The sequence below is a fragment of the Poeciliopsis prolifica genome, unplaced genomic scaffold (genome assembly GCF_027474105.1).
Source record: "Poeciliopsis prolifica strain line A6 unplaced genomic scaffold, Auburn_PproV2 SCAFFOLD160, whole genome shotgun sequence".
Lineage (NCBI taxonomy): Eukaryota > Metazoa > Chordata > Actinopteri > Cyprinodontiformes > Poeciliidae > Poeciliopsis > Poeciliopsis prolifica.
The window spans coordinates 91585-107500 of NW_026562535.1; the positions used below are offsets into that span (position 1 = coordinate 91585).

At 48.2% G+C, this 15916-nt stretch overlaps 2 protein-coding genes and 2 long non-coding RNA genes across 4 annotated transcripts in view; 2 read left to right on the forward strand and 2 right to left on the reverse strand.

Annotated features, from left to right (window-relative positions):
• Positions 1–1322: 1322 nt before the first annotated feature.
• Positions 1323–5910, forward strand: LOC129356188 (uncharacterized). The gene is made up of 2 exons (XR_008605378.1): positions 1323–1624; positions 4312–5910. It is a non-coding gene; the product is annotated as an uncharacterized LOC129356188 (long non-coding RNA).
• LOC129356189 (uncharacterized) lies at positions 4677–5471 on the reverse strand. The gene is made up of 3 exons (XR_008605379.1): positions 5422–5471; positions 5180–5201; positions 4677–4739 (listed from the first exon to the last, which is right to left on the reverse strand). It is a non-coding gene; the product is annotated as an uncharacterized LOC129356189 (long non-coding RNA).
• Positions 5911–7058: 1148 nt separating the features above from the next.
• Positions 7059–12565, forward strand: rnf224 (ring finger protein 224). Its single transcript, XM_055025802.1, has 4 exons — positions 7059–7099; positions 10120–10384; positions 11302–11499; positions 12139–12565. The coding sequence occupies exons 1-4, from the start codon at positions 7059–7061 to the stop codon at positions 12457–12459; spliced, it is 825 nt and encodes a 274-aa protein (XP_054881777.1). The 3' UTR covers positions 12460–12565.
• A 901-nt stretch (positions 12566–13466) lies between these two features.
• Positions 13467–15916, reverse strand: part of pisd (phosphatidylserine decarboxylase) — a 12332-nt gene continuing 9882 nt past the window's right edge. The window contains 3 exon segments of the mRNA XM_055025799.1: positions 13467–13679; positions 13682–13814; positions 15895–15916. The exon segment at positions 15895–15916 is cut by the window's right edge and continues 109 nt beyond it. Coding sequence (XP_054881774.1) covers positions 13576–13679; positions 13682–13814; positions 15895–15916 — 259 coding nt within the window. The 3' untranslated portion in view covers positions 13467–13575.

Here is a 15916-nt window from a genome sequence, read left to right on the forward strand (position 1 = left end):
AGAATGAAGGAACAGTCAAAGTTTCTGTCCAACTGGTTCCAGAAACATGAGGCGTTCACTGCCCTCCGTTCAACACAGCTTCAACACCCTTTTGTTTTTCCTCCTGTGGGGTCACATGACCTCCAAACAGGAAACACACTTCGCTGGGCGGAGAGGAAAACATTTATGAACAGTAAATCAAAGTCAATCATTCAATTCAGAATAAAAAACAATTCATTTTCAAATAATTTGGACTCTAAATACATAAAAGGATCAAATTAAATAAACTAATAAAATATATTGATAATTAATTGTTTTTAAAAATGTCAGCAGAAAAAAATACCGGAAGAAATAAAAGATTCAGAAAAAATTACAAGAAGAAAGAGAAAATTCTCAAATAAGAAACAAAATACTTGAACAAATTTTAAATAAATCTGCCAACAATAAGAGGAAATCAAACTCTAACATTTGGTTATAAAATATTTAAACAACAAATTAAAAATATCCCAACAAACATGTAGAACAATTAATTTCAAGAATTGCAAATATTTTCAGATCTCTTTCTCCCAGATTTTATAAGATTTCATTCCCATAACTTTATATATCAATATTTCTATATTTACTCCTTGGTGATGATATCTGTGCGGTTCTGATTTCATAATTGAGATCATTAATGCCTGGTTCTCCAGTAGAGTTATCTGAACTTGGTTGCCTAGCAACAAAAGGGTTAAAGTTCATTCATTTTGTCTCTGAGCTCCACCAGGTCCGTTGACCAGTTCCAGAACCCGACCAGAACCCCTCAGTGTAAATTGCCTTGAGAAATAATGAGATTTGGTTATTAAACAGGCTTTAATTCTGAAAAATAATCAAATGTTACAATCTGTTCATGTGATCCAGATGGGTCAGAACCAGAGCTACTGGGCCACTGGGCTCAGCTGATGGACGGAACCAGAACAGGCAAAGATCCCAGTTTATCTTTAATTCTCCTCAATCTGTTCCCTCCCAACAGGCCAGTCAATCAGCTTCAGTCTGTCACACATAAACATGGTTATGTAAGCTGCAGCGTCTGCATGTAAGCAGATGAAATAAAGACAGAATCCAGAACAGAAGCAAACTTGAAATATTCATGAAATACAAATATGACACATTCACCAAATCCTAGTTAACTAAAGCTGGACTTTATGAACAGAAATAAAATATCAAATATTTTTCACTAATAAGAAACTGCATTCAATTTTTTTTAAAGAGAAATCTGAAACCAAAGGAAATCTGCTTTTAGATATTCAGACATTAAAAGGTCAAACCTCCCAGAGGAGGAGGCGTCGTCCCAGTGGGCGAGCTACATAGAGAATGAACAGAGAGAGAGAGGGAGAGACAGAGAGAGGGAGAGAGGGAAAGAGAGAGAGAGGGAGTGCCGGCAGGTAGAACAGGTTTGGGCGAGGCGGTCAAGACACTCAGCAGAGAGACAGAGAGACAGAGAGACAGAGAGACGAGTCAGATTTATTGTTTCGGTCAAATAAAACTTCATTTTTCCAGATACGAAGGACCTGAATCTGTTTTAGACAGAAGAAGAAGAAGCTGCCAGAGGAGTTGGACGGTTTTTAAAAAGACAGAAGAAGACGAAGGTGGACACACCTGAGGACATGTGAGTCGTCTCCAACTGGAAAAATCCTGACACTTGAAAACCAGTACAACCAGAAGATAGATAGATAGATAGATAGATAGATAGATAGATAGATAGATAGATAGATAGATAGATAGATAGATAGATAGATAGATAGATAGATAGATAGATAGATAGATAGATAGATAGATAGATAGATAGATAGATAGATAGATAGATAGATAGATAGATAGATAGATAGATAGATATTGGCGGTTCTGACCAGTTCTTCCTGACAGAACCGGGTCAGGAAAAGTACGAGGACATGTTTTTATTTGGTGTATGTAAACTTGTGGTTCCTGCTGTCGGGTAAATTATTATCGAACAAGTTGAGATCCTTTAGGTCGTGTTCTGTGATGGATCCTGATCATCAGCAGAGTTCTGATTGATCATGAGACGTTTGAATGTTCTGTCAGGTTTGGACTAGGCCACAGCGTCTGAACGTCTCCTGTAGAGAAACCATCACTTGATGATCCTGGTTTATAAAACTGGGCTGCAGCATTTCCTGCTGCGGTTCTTGATGCTGCGGTTCTTGATGCTGCGTTTCCTGCTGCGGTTCTTGATGTTGCTACAGCATTTCCTGCTGTGGTTCTTGATGTTGCTGCAGCATTTCCTGCTGCGGTTCTTGATGCGGTTCTTGATGCTGCGTTTCCTGCTGCGGTTCTTGATGCTGCGTTTCCTGCTGCGGTTCTTGATGCTGCGGTTCTTGATGCTGCTGCAGCGGTTCCTGCTGCGGGTCTTGATGCTGCGTTTCCTGCTGCGGTTCTTGATGCTGCGGTTCTTGATGCTACGTTTCCTGCTGCGGTTCTTGATGCTGAGTTTCCTGCTGCGGTTCTTGATGCTGCGGTTCCTGCTGCGGTTCTTGATGCTGCGGTTCTTGATGCTGCGGTTCTTGATGCTGCGGTTCCTGCTGCGGTTCTTGATGCTGCGGTTCTTGATGCTGCGTTTCCTGCTGCGGTTCTTGATGCTGCGTTTCCTGCTGCGTTTCCTGCTGCAGTTCTTGATGCTGCGTTTCCTGCTGCGGTTCTTGATGCTGCGGTTCTTGATGCTGCGGTTCTTGATGCTGCGTTTCCTGCTGCTGTTCTTGATGCTGCGTTTCCTGCTGCGTTTCCTGCTGCGGTTCTTGATGCTGCGTTTCCTGCTGCGGTTCTTGATGCTGCGTTTCCTGCTGCGGTTCTTGATGCTGCGGTTCTTGATGCTGCGTTTCCTGCTGCTGCGGTTCTTGATGCTGCGGTTCCTGCTGCAGTTCTTGATGCTGCGTTTCCTGCTGCGGTTCTTGATGCTGCGGTTCTTGATGCTGCGTTTCCTGCTGCGGTTCTTGATGCTGCGGTTCTTGATGCTGCGTTCCTGCTGCGGTTCTTGATGCTGCGTTTCCTGCTGCGGTTCTTGATGCTGCGGTTCTTGATGCTGCGTTTCCTGCTGCGGTTCTTGATGCTGCGGTTCTTGATGCTGCGTTCCTGCTGCGGTTCTTGATGCTGCGTTTCCTGCTGCGGTTCTTGATGCTGCGGTTCTTGATGCTGCGTTTCCTGCTGCGGTTCTTGATGCTGCGGTTCTTGATGCTGCGTTCCTGCTGCGGTTCTTGATGCTGCGGTTCCTGCTGCGGTTCTTGATGCTGCGGTTCTTGATGCTGCGGTTCCTGCTGCGGTTCTTGATGCTGCGTTTCCTGCTGCGGTTCTTGATGCTGCGGTTCTTGATGCTGCGTTTCCTGCTGCGGTTCTTGATGCTGCGGTTCTTGATGCTGCGTTCCTGCTGCGGTTCTTGATGCTGCGTTTCCTGCTGCGGTTCTTGATGCTGCGGTTCTTGATGCTGCGTTTCCTGCTGCGGTTCTTGATGCTGCGTTTCCTGCTGCGGTTCTTGATGCTGCGGTTCTTGATGCTGCGGTTCTTGATGCTGCGGTTCTTGATGCTGCGTTTCCTGCTGCGGTTCTTGATGCTGCAGTTCTTGATGCTGCGGTTCTTGATGCTGCGTTCCTGCTGCGGTTCTTGATGCTGCGGTTCCTGCTGCGGTTCTTGATGCTGCGGTTCTTGATGCTGCGGTTCCTGCTGCGGTTCTTGATGCTGCGTTTCCTGCTGCGGTTCTTGATGCTGCGGTTCTTGATGCTGCGGTTCCTGCTGCGGTTCTTGATGCTGCGGTTCTTGATGCTGCGGTTCTTGATGCTGCGTTCCTGCTGCGGTTCTTGATGCTGCGTTTCCTGCTGCGGTTCTTGATGCTGCGGTTCTTGATGCTGCGTTTCCTGCTGCGGTTCTTGATGCTGCGGTTCTTGATGCTGCGGTTCTTGATGCTGCGGTTCCTGCTGCGGTTCTTGATGGTGCTGCAGCGTTTTGTGCTGCAGTTCTTGCAGAGAGAACGAGAAAGCGAGGATTTAGAGATGGAATCGGCTCCAGATCTGATTTCTTTGGATTTTAACGACCAGGTTTTATCTGTAAATGTTTTAGTTAGTTTAGTTCGGTTTAGTTTTATTTAGCAGCTCAAAACAGATTTTTGGAAACTAAATGAATGAAACTGGCTCAGTTCAGATTATTAAACTCGTTAACTTGCAGAGTTGATTGCCTGTCTCTCCTGGAAGCATAAACTCGACCTGATTGCTTACAATGTGGAGGAAGTGACATCATAGATGTTTATTATGTTTTAATGAAACTTGATTCATTTCAATGTTTCTTTCTCTCCAGATTGGTTGTTCCACCGCCCCTCCCCCTCTGACCCGTCCTGTGACATCATCAAAATGTCATCAAAAATCAACATTTCTTTGGAGAACCCGTATGGTCAGGTGACCATCCCTCGGGCTAAGCTCCGCCCCTCAGATGATGCAACAGTGATATCCAATCCGGTGGCTCTGAGCAGCGAGAACCCATACGCCCAGAAGGGCTCAGCCCCGCCCCCCTACACGGTGACGGAGGAAGAGGAGGAGGAAGAGGCGGGGCGATGCCCAGCCTGCTGCTACCGCTGCCGCAGGAGGAAGTGATGTCACCGAACCAGAACCAACAGAACCAGAACTGGGCTGCAGATCCGAAGCTTAGAGACTTCAAAGGAAACAGTTCACACAGACTTTGGACCATCGATTCTGGTTCTGGAGCTCAGGACAGAACCCGAACAGAACCTGGACAGAACCCGAACAGAACCTGGACAGAACCTGGACAGAACCTGGACAGAACCCGAACAGAACCTGGACAGAACCTGAACAGAACCCGAACAGAACCTGAACAGAACCTGAACAGAACCTGGATAGAACCTGGATAGAACCTGGACAGAACCTGGACAGAACCCGAACAGAACCTGGACAGAACCTGAACAGAACCCGAACAGAACCTGAACAGAACCTGAACAGAACCTGGATAGAACCTGGACAGAACCTGAACAGAACCCGAACAGAACCTGAACAGAACCTGAACAGAACCTGGATAGAACCTGGACAGAACCTGAACAGAACCTGAACAGAACCTGAACAGAACCTGGATAGAACCTGGACAGAACCTGGATAGAACCTGAACAGAACCTGGATAGAACCTGGACAGAACCTGGACAGAACCCGAACAGAACCTGGACAGAACCTGAACAGAACCTGAACAGAACCCGAACAGAACCTGAACAGAACCTGGATAGAACCTGGACAGAACCTGAACAGAACCTGGACAGAACCTGAACAGAACCCGAACAGAACCTGAACAGAACCTGGACAGAACCTGAACAGAACCTGGATAGAACCTGGACAGAACCTGAACAGAACCTGGACAGAACCTGAACAGAACCTGAACAGAACCTGGACAGAACCTGGACAGAACTTGCTTCAGAACTCTGAGAAATTAGATTTAAATGTTTGTTTTTTATATTTTTAGATTTATTTAGTTTTAGTTCCTTCGAAAAGTCAAGATGGCTGCCTGGCTGCCGTTGCCATGACAACTCCACCTGAAGACTTTGTTTTACACTTTAAATCATTTTCATATAAAATGTAAATCGGATCCTATTTAACGATATTTAATCAAAGTTCAGAAAAACGTTTTGAATTTTATTTTCAACAAAAAGATTTTGATGAGATTTTTGTTCCAGCAGCAGAAAAACGAACCGAATCATGACGTCATAACCAGGCAGAGATTATGGCTGTGAAACATTTATGAATCATTATTTTATTGCTGAAATGCTTGTTTTATTTCTGGCTTCAGGAAAAATGTTTCTCCATAAAGTATTTTTGTTTTCTGCATCTTTTCAAAATGCCTGTGAAGCCGCAGCGAGTTGGAGATGAAGAACAAAATAAAATCATGATTTGCTTTGCTTTTTATGTCCCGTTTATGTGTAAAACACAAACAGCAGGGGGCGCCAGCAGGGGGCGCCGTTTGCCCCATTCTGTGGGTAAAGCAGTCGCCTCTTGACCAGAAGGTTGAGGGTTCGATTCCAGACTCACATTCACCCATTCATTTATATGAATGGGTTAGTTTAGTTCGGTTGTGGTTATAAATATTAGTTATTTGTTCAGTTGGCTTACATTCCTGCAGAAACAGGAAAGGATACTTTCAAAATAAAACAGGAAATCAGGCTTAAATACACTAGAAATCAGACAGGAGAGAAGAAGAAGTTGAGAAAAAAAATGAAGCCGATGGACAAGACAAGACGCTCAGTAGAACCCAGTACAGGAGGTTCTGATGGTTCTGATGGTTCTGGTGGTCTGAACTGGGCTGGATGTTTTTCAGCCTACTTCATGCTGCCAGACAGGCTCTTTCTCCGACCGGTTCTGATTCTGCAGATTTGATGGGAAACGAGAAACTGAACCAGAATCATCAGTTAGAGACAATTATTATTGCTGGCTTTATGGGTCAAACTTTCTGATTTTAATTCATTTAGTTTTTTATTTCCTCTAGTTAACTTTAGCTTTTTTTAAAAAGTCAGAAACACAAAGAAATTCATTAGTCTGGTGTGACGGTTCCGGACCAGTAAGCGGTCCAAACCCATCAATGCTCTGACTGGGAAGTGACCAGTGAGCCCAGCAGGTCCTGACCCGGTAACCAGTACGGTCCTCATCGTCTCCATGACACCAGAGACCTGAACCTGGATCCACTTTCTATTGGCTGATCTGGGATCCGGTATTGACCAGCAGGTGATTATCAGGATCTTTAGTTTTGTGCTTCTATATTGATCTGAACTTCTCTCAGGTTGTTATTATTTTTATTATTGATGAGTATTGATTGGACAACAGGCTGAAGTTGATGTTATACATGTGAGCATTTTGTTTGAGGTCAGGTTTCACCTGGTTGGTGAATTATTGATGGAGGCGAGTTTGTCTCTCTGGGAGACGATCAAAGCCAACAGAAGACGAGCGAACAGGAGGCGGAAAGACGGAGAGAAGACATAAACGAAACAAGAATAAAGGCTGGAAGAGAAACAGAAAAAACAGAAAGCGGAGAGAAGAGCTGGAAAACATGGAACGATGAAGACTGAGGAAGAAGAGGAGCAATACAACAAACCCAGGTGAGATTCTGTCTGACCAATCAAAACACAGGAAGGAAAATTATTTCATCCAATCGAAAACATTAAGAAAAACTTTTTATTTTGGTTAACAAAAACCCTAAACTGATAATAATCACGAGAAAAAGACATTTTAATATCCAGCATGTTGATACCAGTCTGATCCCAGACTGTTCCCAGTCAGATCCCAGACTGTTCCCAGTCAGATCCCAGACTGTTCCCATTCAGATCCCAGACTGTTCCCAGGCTGTTCCCAGTCTTATCGCAGACTGTTCCCAGTCAGATCCCAGACTGTTCACAGTCAGATCCCAGACTGTTCCCAGCCAGATCCCAGACTGTTCACAGCCAGATCCCAGACTGTTCCCAGTCAGATCCCAGACTGTTCCCAGTCTGTTCCCAGTCTGATCCCAGACTGTTCCCATTCAGATCCCAGACTGTTCCCAGGCTGTTCCCAGTCTTATCGCAGACTGTTCCCAGTCAGATCCCAGACTGTTCACAGTCAGATCCCAGACCTTTCCCAGTCAGATCCCAGACTGTTCCCAGTCAGATCCCAGACTGTTCACAGTCAGATCCCAGACCTTTCCCAGTCAGATCCCAGACTGTTCCCAGTCAGATCCCAGTCTGTTCCCAGTCAGATCCCAGACCTTTCCCAGTCAGATCCCAGACTGTTCCCAGGCTGTTCCCAGTCTGATCCCAGGCTGTTCCCAGACTGTTCACAGTCAGATCCCAGACTGTTCACAGTCAGATCCCAGACTGTTCACAGTCAGATCCCAGACCTTTCCCAGTCAGATCCCAGACTGTTCCCAGTCAGATCCCAGACTGTTCACAGTCAGATCCCAGACTGTTTCCAGTCAGATCCCAGACTGTTCCCAGTCAGATCCCAGACTGTTCCCAGTCAGATCCCAGACTGTTCCCAGACTGTTCACAGTCAGATCCCAGACTGTTCCCAGTCAGATCCCAGACTGTTCCCAGTCTGTTCCCAGTCTGATCCCAGACTGTTCCCATTCAGATCCCAGACTGTTCCCAGGCTGTTCCCAGTCTTATCGCAGACTGTTCCCAGTCAGATCCCAGACTGTTCCCAGTCAGATCCCAGACTGTTCCCAGTCAGATCCCAGTCTGTTCCCAGTCAGATCCCAGACCTTTCCCAGTCAGATCCCAGACTGTTCCCAGTCTGTTCCCAGGCTGTTCCCAGTCTGATCCCAGACTGTTCCCAGTCTGATCCCAGACTGTTCCCAGGCTGTTCCCAGTCTGATCCCAGGCTTTTCCCAGACTGTTCCCAGTCAGATCCCAGACTGTTCCCAGTCTGATCGCAGACTGTTCCCAGTCAGATCCCAGACTGTTCACAGTCAGATCCCAGACTGTTCCCAGGCTGTTCCCAGTCTGATCCCAGACTGTTCCCAGTCTGTTCCCAGGCTGTTCCCAGTCTGATCCCAGACTGTTCCCAGTCTGATCCCAGACTGTTCCCAGGCTGTTCCCAGTCTGATCCCAGACTGTTCCCAGTCTGATCCCAGACTGTTCCCAGTCTGATCCCAGACTGTTCCCAGTCAGATCCCAGGCTGTTCCCAGACTGTTCCCAGTCAGATCCCAGGCTGTTCCCAGACTGTTCCCAGTCTGATCCCAGACTGTTCCCAGTCAGATCCCAGGCTGTTCCCAGACTGTTCCCAGTCTGATCCCAGACTGTTCGCAGTCAGATCCTAGACTGTTCCCAGTCTGTTCCCAGTCTGATCCCAGACTGTTCCCAGTCTGTTCCCAGGCTGTTCCCAGTCTGATCCCAGACTGTTCCCAGTCTGATCCCAGACTGTTCCCAGGCTGTTCCCAGTCTGATCCCAGACTGTTCCCAGTCTGTTCCCAGGCTGTTCCCAGTCTGATCCCAGACTGTTCCCAGTCTGATCCCAGACTGTTCCCAGTCAGATCCCAGGCTGTTCCCAGACTGTTCCCAGTCAGATCCCAGGCTGTTCCCAGACTGTTCCCAGTCTGATCCCAGACTGTTCCCAGTCAGATCCCAGGCTGTTCCCAGACTGTTCCCAGTCTGATCCCAGACTGTTCGCAGTCAGATCCTAGACTGTTCCCAGTCTGTTCCCAGTCTGATCCCAGACTGTTCCCAGTCTGTTCCCAGGCTGTTCCCAGTCTGTTCCCAGGCTGTTCCCAGTCTGATCCCAGACTGTTCCCAGTCTGATCCCAGACTGTTCCCAGTCTGATCCCAGACTGTTCCCAGTCTGTTCCCAGGCTGTTCCCAGTCTGATCCCAGACTGTTCCCAGTCTGATCCCAGACTGTTCCCAGTCTGTTCCCAGTCAGATCCCAGGCTGTTCCCAGACTGTTCCCAGTCTGATCCCAGTCTGTTCCCAGTCAGATCCCAGGCTGTTCCCAGGCTGTTCCCAGTCTGATCCCAGACTGTTCCCAGTCTGATCCCAGACTGTTCCCAGTCTGTTCCCAGTCAGATCCCAGGCTGTTCCCAGACTGTTCCCAGTCTGTTCCCAGGCTGTTCCCAGTCTGATCCCAGACTGTTCCCAGTCTGATCCCAGACTGTTCCCAGACTGTTCCCAGTCAGATCCCAGGCTGTTCCCAGACTGTTCCCAGTCAGATCCCAGGCTGTTCCCAGACTGTTCCCAGTCTGATCCCAGACTGTTCCCAGTCAGATCCAGGCTGTTCCCAGACTGTTCCCAGTCTGATCCCAGACTGTTCGCAGTCAGATCCTAGACTGTTCCCAGTCTGTTCCCAGTCTGATCCCAGACTGTTCCCAGTCTGTTCCCAGGCTGTTCCCAGTCTGTTCCCAGGCTGTTCCCAGTCTGATCCCAGACTGTTCCCAGTCTGATCCCAGACTGTTCCCAGTCTGATCCCAGACTGTTCCCAGTCTGTTCCCAGGCTGTTCCCAGTCTGATCCCAGACTGTTCCCAGTCTGATCCCAGACTGTTCCCAGTCTGTTCCCAGTCAGATCCCAGGCTGTTCCCAGACTGTTCCCAGTCTGATCCCAGTCTGTTCCCAGTCTGATCGAGTAACAGATGTCATCGTGTCTACAAACCAGATGGCGTTATCCTAAACCAAGCTGGAAAAAAACCTTCTCACCACCAACTAGCAACAAGAAGTCCTTCGTCCAATCACAGGACAACGTGAGCAATGAGGTCATCGCTCCAGAAGAAGCAACGGATCAGGATGGAACCACCGGATATTGGAGATGTTCCAAACCAAATGGATCTGAAGACACCAGCTGGAGGCAGAGCTGCTGCTCCCAGTTCGCCCAGTTCCCCCAGTTCCTCATTCAAGACGTCTACTGGAAGCTGAGACGACTCGTGTGAAACAGAAGTTTTAAGTGACAATAGAAAGAACCAGGGGGATTGCTGCATTTTTTCATGATTCACTAAACGGTAAAAAGGTTTTCTAGTCGGCTAAAAGGTCATCACTGAGGTCAGACAGCTTCTATTCAAAACCCCTAAATATGTGAATAATTAGCTTGATCTCATTAATTATTTATATTTGTGGGAGATTTTAATGTCCATGTTGACAAACCAAAGATATAGAGGCAGAAAGCTGAATATTTCTGATCATTTATCCATTAACATCCTGTCACAAACCGTTCTGTCAGCAGAACCTTTAATATTCCTCCTCCTCCTCCTCTTCCTCCTCCTCCTCCTCCTCTTCCTCCTCTTCCTCCTCCTCCTCCTCCTCCTCCTCTTCCTCCTCCTCCTCTTCCTCCTCCTCCTCTTCCTTCTTCTCCTCCTCTTCCTCCTCTTCCTCCTCCTCCTCCTCCTCTTCCTCCTCCTCCTCCTCCTCCTCCTCGCCTTCCAGCTGGAACATGGAGATGAGCATGTGAAGCTCTAAGCTCCACATGTTATTGATCCCATTAAAGGTGGCGTCTCCAGTGGACAAATGATGATTCCTGTAGCAGAGAATCAGAACCAGAACTGCAGCTGGAGTTCTGGCAAGAACTAGGATGATAGAGACACCATCCGGTTCTGGACCATCCGGTTCTGGACCATCCGGTTCTGGACCAGCCGGTTCTGCTGCTAGTTTATAAATCACTGTTGCTGGTTCTGGTTCTGCTCTGCATCAGAACCAGAACCAAACATGGAGAAGCAGCTTTCAGATCCCTTGAAGCTGATTGGTCGATAAATGTTTTTGCTGATTCTGACTGGATGTAAAGGTGATTTTCTAACTTCCTGCTGAAACGTTTTCGTGACCCTGAAGGGAAAATGATTCATGAGATGAGGAGGAGGAAGATGACCCCCTGCCCCCCCCTCCCTGCTCCTCTGTTGCCGTGGAGACGGTCGGCAGGGGAACGGACTTGGCGTGCGTCGTGTGTTTCGGCAGCTACGACTTGCTGACGCGGTTGCCTCGGCGACTCCACTGTGGCCACGCCTTCTGCCAGGCGTGTCTGAAGAGACTGGACACGGTCATCAACGAGCAGGTGAGGTCAAAAGGTCAGGAGGTCAAGAGGAGGACTGAATCTTCACTGCTGGGAACCTGACTGGGTCAAAGGTCACTTGAGGATCAGTTTGACCTTCCTCACAGGGTTAGGGTTGACGCTAAAGGTGCTCCTCCTCTTCCTCTTCCTCTTCTTCCTCATCTCCCTCCTCCTCCTCCTCTTCCTCCTCCTCTTCCTCCTCTTCCTCTTCCTCCTCCTCTTCCTCTTCTCCCTCCTCCTCCTCTTCCTCATCTCCCTCTTCCTCCTCTTCCTCTTCTTCCTCCTCCTCCTCCTCCTCTTCTTCTCCTCCTCCTCTTTCTCCTCCTCCTCCTCCTCTTCCTCCTCCTCCTCTTCTTCCTCCTCTTCCTCATCTCCCTCTTCCTCCTCCTCTTCCTCATCTCCCTCTTCCTCCTCCTCTTTCTCCTCTTCCTCTTCTTCCTCCTCCTCCTCCTCCTTTTCCTCCTCCTCTTCCTCTTCCTCTTCTTCCTCCTCCTCCTCCTCTTCCTCCTCCTCCTCTTCTCTTCCTCTTCCTCTTCCTCCTCCTCTTCCTCCTCCTCCCTTCCTCTTCTTCCTCCTCCTCCTCCTCTTCCTCCTCCTCCTCTTTTTCCTCCTCCTCTTCCTCCTCCTCCTCCTCTTCCTCAGGTGTGGATTCCGTGTCCCCAGTGCCGGCAGAATACGCCGCGGCCGCGCGGTGGCGCCGCTGGTCTGGACCTGGACCTGGCATCGTTCCTGGCGGTGAAAGCCCAGCAGACCTTCATCTCCTGCTCCTCTTCCTCACAAAGCCCCGCCCCCAGGGGCGGAGCTTCATCCGGCGACGGGAAGCTTTGGCTGGGGAAGGAAACTCCCGACGACGGCTGGCGGCACGGCGGCCTGGCGGAGCCGCGCTTCCATCGCTACGTCGACTGCTGCCCGGCGCCGTCCTGCTGGCACTGCTGCTGGTTCTGCTGCCCCGGCCGAGGCTGACACACTGGACCGGAACCGACCCGGCTCTGGAGGAGGCCCAGTTCTGATGTTCATTCTATATTTCCTGGTTTTCTCTCAGTTCTGTATCAGAACCGGGTCGCCGTGAATAAAATCCCGAGCTTTGAAATATTTGTGTTCAGAAACATCAAATAAAAGCTTTAAAGTTTTGGGTCTTTGATCTCATTGATCTCAACCAAACTGGACCCAAACTGGAACCAAACTGGAACCAAACTGGAACCAGACTGGGACCAAACTGGAACCAAACTGGGACCAAACTGGAACCAAACTGGAACCAAACTGGGACCAAACTGGGACCAAACTGGAACTAGACTGGACCCAAACTGGGACCAAACTGGAACCAAACTGGAACCAAACTGGGACCAAACTGGAACCAAACTGGAACCAGACTGGAACCAAACTGGAACCAGACTGGAACCAAACTGGAACCAGACTGGACCCAAACTGGGACCAAACTGGACCCAAACTGGGACCAAACTGGGACCAGACTGGAACTAGACTGGAACCAAACTGGAACCAAACTGGAACCAGACTGGAACCAAACTGGGACCAAACTGGAACCAGACTGGAACTAGACTGGAACCAAACTGGAACCAAACTGGAACCAGACTGGAACCAAACTGGAACCAGACTGGAACCAGACTGGAACCAAACTGGGACCAAACTGGAACCAAACTGGAACCAGACTGGAACCAAACTGGAACCAGACTGGAACCAAACTGGGACCAAACTGGAACCAGACTGGAACCAAACTGGAACCAGACTGCCTCTCTGAGCAAACATAAAATGATTTCTGTTCCAGATTCAAACCCAAAGCTGCTCAAATAGAAATTTATTCTTTACACATAATTTACAAAAATAAACAAACTGACAGTTTATGGCTCTCAGCCAATCAGGACCTCACTGATAATGTCTCAGTGCTTTCAACCAATCAGAAGTTCAACCTTTGGCCACAGGTGACAGTGTGGAGGAGACGGTGCTTAGGCATAAAGCACTCTGGGAATTTGAGTCCGTGTCTTTTTGTCCGTCCTGCTCAAAGCTCTGCCCTCAGAGTCTCCAGCCAATAACAATGCGCGATGGCCTCTGGCCGTTGGCCAATCAGAGGCTGCCGAGAGCTTCCCCCATCCTGATTCGCTGTCCTGGCTGCAGGTCAAAGGTGAAGTCCGCTGGCGCCTCGAACAGCAGGACGACGGTGGAGCCCAGTTGAACTCGCCCACAGGCTCGCCTTTACGCAAGGCCACGCCCCCTTCGCTGGCCTTCACCTGGTCGCCCATGGCAACGTAGCTGCGGTCCTGGAACGAACCTTTGCTGTAGCGAGGAGCGTTGGTCCGCAGCTCCTGAGGAAGGAAAGAGAGAAGGGTCACATCGGGGGCCTCATGTCTAAAGCGACGAGCAAACAAAAAATGTGCGGCGCCACATTTTACGGAAAATCAGCCTGTAGAAAAATGAACTTTGCACCAAAGTTTGCAGAAATGCATGAACAATTTCTCTCTGGTGTGAAAATGTGCATATGAACCAGGGTCATTTCTGTTAGATTCACTTTTATTTATGTTTTATTAATTTAAAGAAAGACTTTAAAAGAAAATCCTCCTTCCTTAAATTCGGAAGCACAAAACTGAAACACCATTCGGTGTGTCAGTGGTTGTAGGGTCACATGACCAGCCGTACGTCAGAGACTGACATGCTGCTGCTCTCCACTAGGAGTCGCTGTCCAACGCTGCTGATTGTGGATCAAAACATGCTACTGATTACACGGTTTGACAAGTGGGAACTAGTGAGAGTTTTAGCTTTGTCTGGAAGCTAGCATGCTAGTGCTAGTTCCTGGTTATTGTTTGGGTTCAGTCAGTGAAAGCCAGGGGTCGGCGATCCGGGCCTGGAGGGCCTGCAGCTCTGAGACGTCTCTCAGGTTCAACAAACTGGAATCCAACAGCTGAATCACCTCCTGAGATCAGTCTGGTAACCAGAGTCCTGCTAATGACCTCATTATTTGACTCAGGTGTGTTGAAGTAGAGATACACTGTGCCAAACCCTCATCTTCACTCCGGACCGGACCGGACCCAACTGGACCGGACCCAACTGGACCGGACCCAACTGGACCCGACCAGATCCTTTTTTTTCATCATTTCTCTCACCTCCATCAAGGAGCTGAACTGGTTGCATTTCTTGGATGAAGGGAAAAAACATGTTGGATTTCAGGAACTATGAACTGAACCAATTTATCCTGGGATAAAAACCCAACACAAAATAAATTAAATAAAGAGTGAAAACCTTAACAATGGAAATAATAATTTAGCTCAGTTTGTCTCAAAGACAAAACGATTCGTCTGAATTCATCTATGGCTCATTTATCAATAGGGCTATTGATCAGTTTATTGATCCCAGGGTTGATCAATAGGTTTGATTACTGAAGGTGATCAGGTGAGTATAATCTCAGGTGTATCAGCAGCTGCATGAAGGTGATCTGAGGATCTGTGGCTCTGATGGAGAACATGGAGCCATTGATCAGAGATCGTATTGATCTGCTGGTTTATTGGTGTTTAGATTGATCCAGACTGATCATCCTGGAGCTCTGAGCAGAACTTGAAGCAGGTACCGGTACCGGTACTGGGAGCGTTAACGCAGCCTGTTGAATGTGACAGGTAGCCAATCAGAAAGCACGGATTCTCCTCTGTGGGAAACATGGAGGGAATCCCAAACTCCTGACCCGGCGTGACCCGGCGTGACCCAGCGTGACCCGGCAGACATCGGAGACGACGTGTGGAAACAACATGAATGTTCATTCAACATTTCAAGCAAAGAATATAGAAATGACAAGGGGAGGATTTATCAACTGCCACCCTAACCAAAATGGAGCTTAGCAGTTGTAGGGTTTCTTTATTAATGAACAACATTAGCCGCTAATGTTAGCGCCACTCTTAATCCCAACCCTAACACCTATTAGCCGCTAATGTTAGCGCCACTCTGGCAGGCGGCCATTATTGATAGTCCAAAGAGCAGAAATCTGTCACAGAAATAGTCGTATTTCTTACCCCATTTCTAAAAATTTGAAAATTAAAGCTGAGAAAATTGCTGATGTTTTGATACGTAGGCTAATGCTACGTATCTTCTTAACTTCAGTTAGTTAAGTGTTAACTACCTGATCGGACCAAACTGGACTGGACCAGACCGGTCCGAAGCGAAGTTGTCCGTCGGATCAAGGTTCGGTTTTTCAGTCTGATTAGCAATCAGACTGGAGTTGCATTAACTGGGCTGCAGCGAAGGCACATCTAAGATCTGATAAAGTTCCTGGACTCGGCTGTTTGCTGCGGTCCTGGTTCTGATTTTATTCTTGCTTTGCTGTTTTAGCCCTCAATCTTCTGAACTTCCAGTAGGAACCGGTTCTTCCCTTGAGTGGGACCCGTCTGGGTCTGGACTCACCTGGTCGAAGTAGACCCTGATG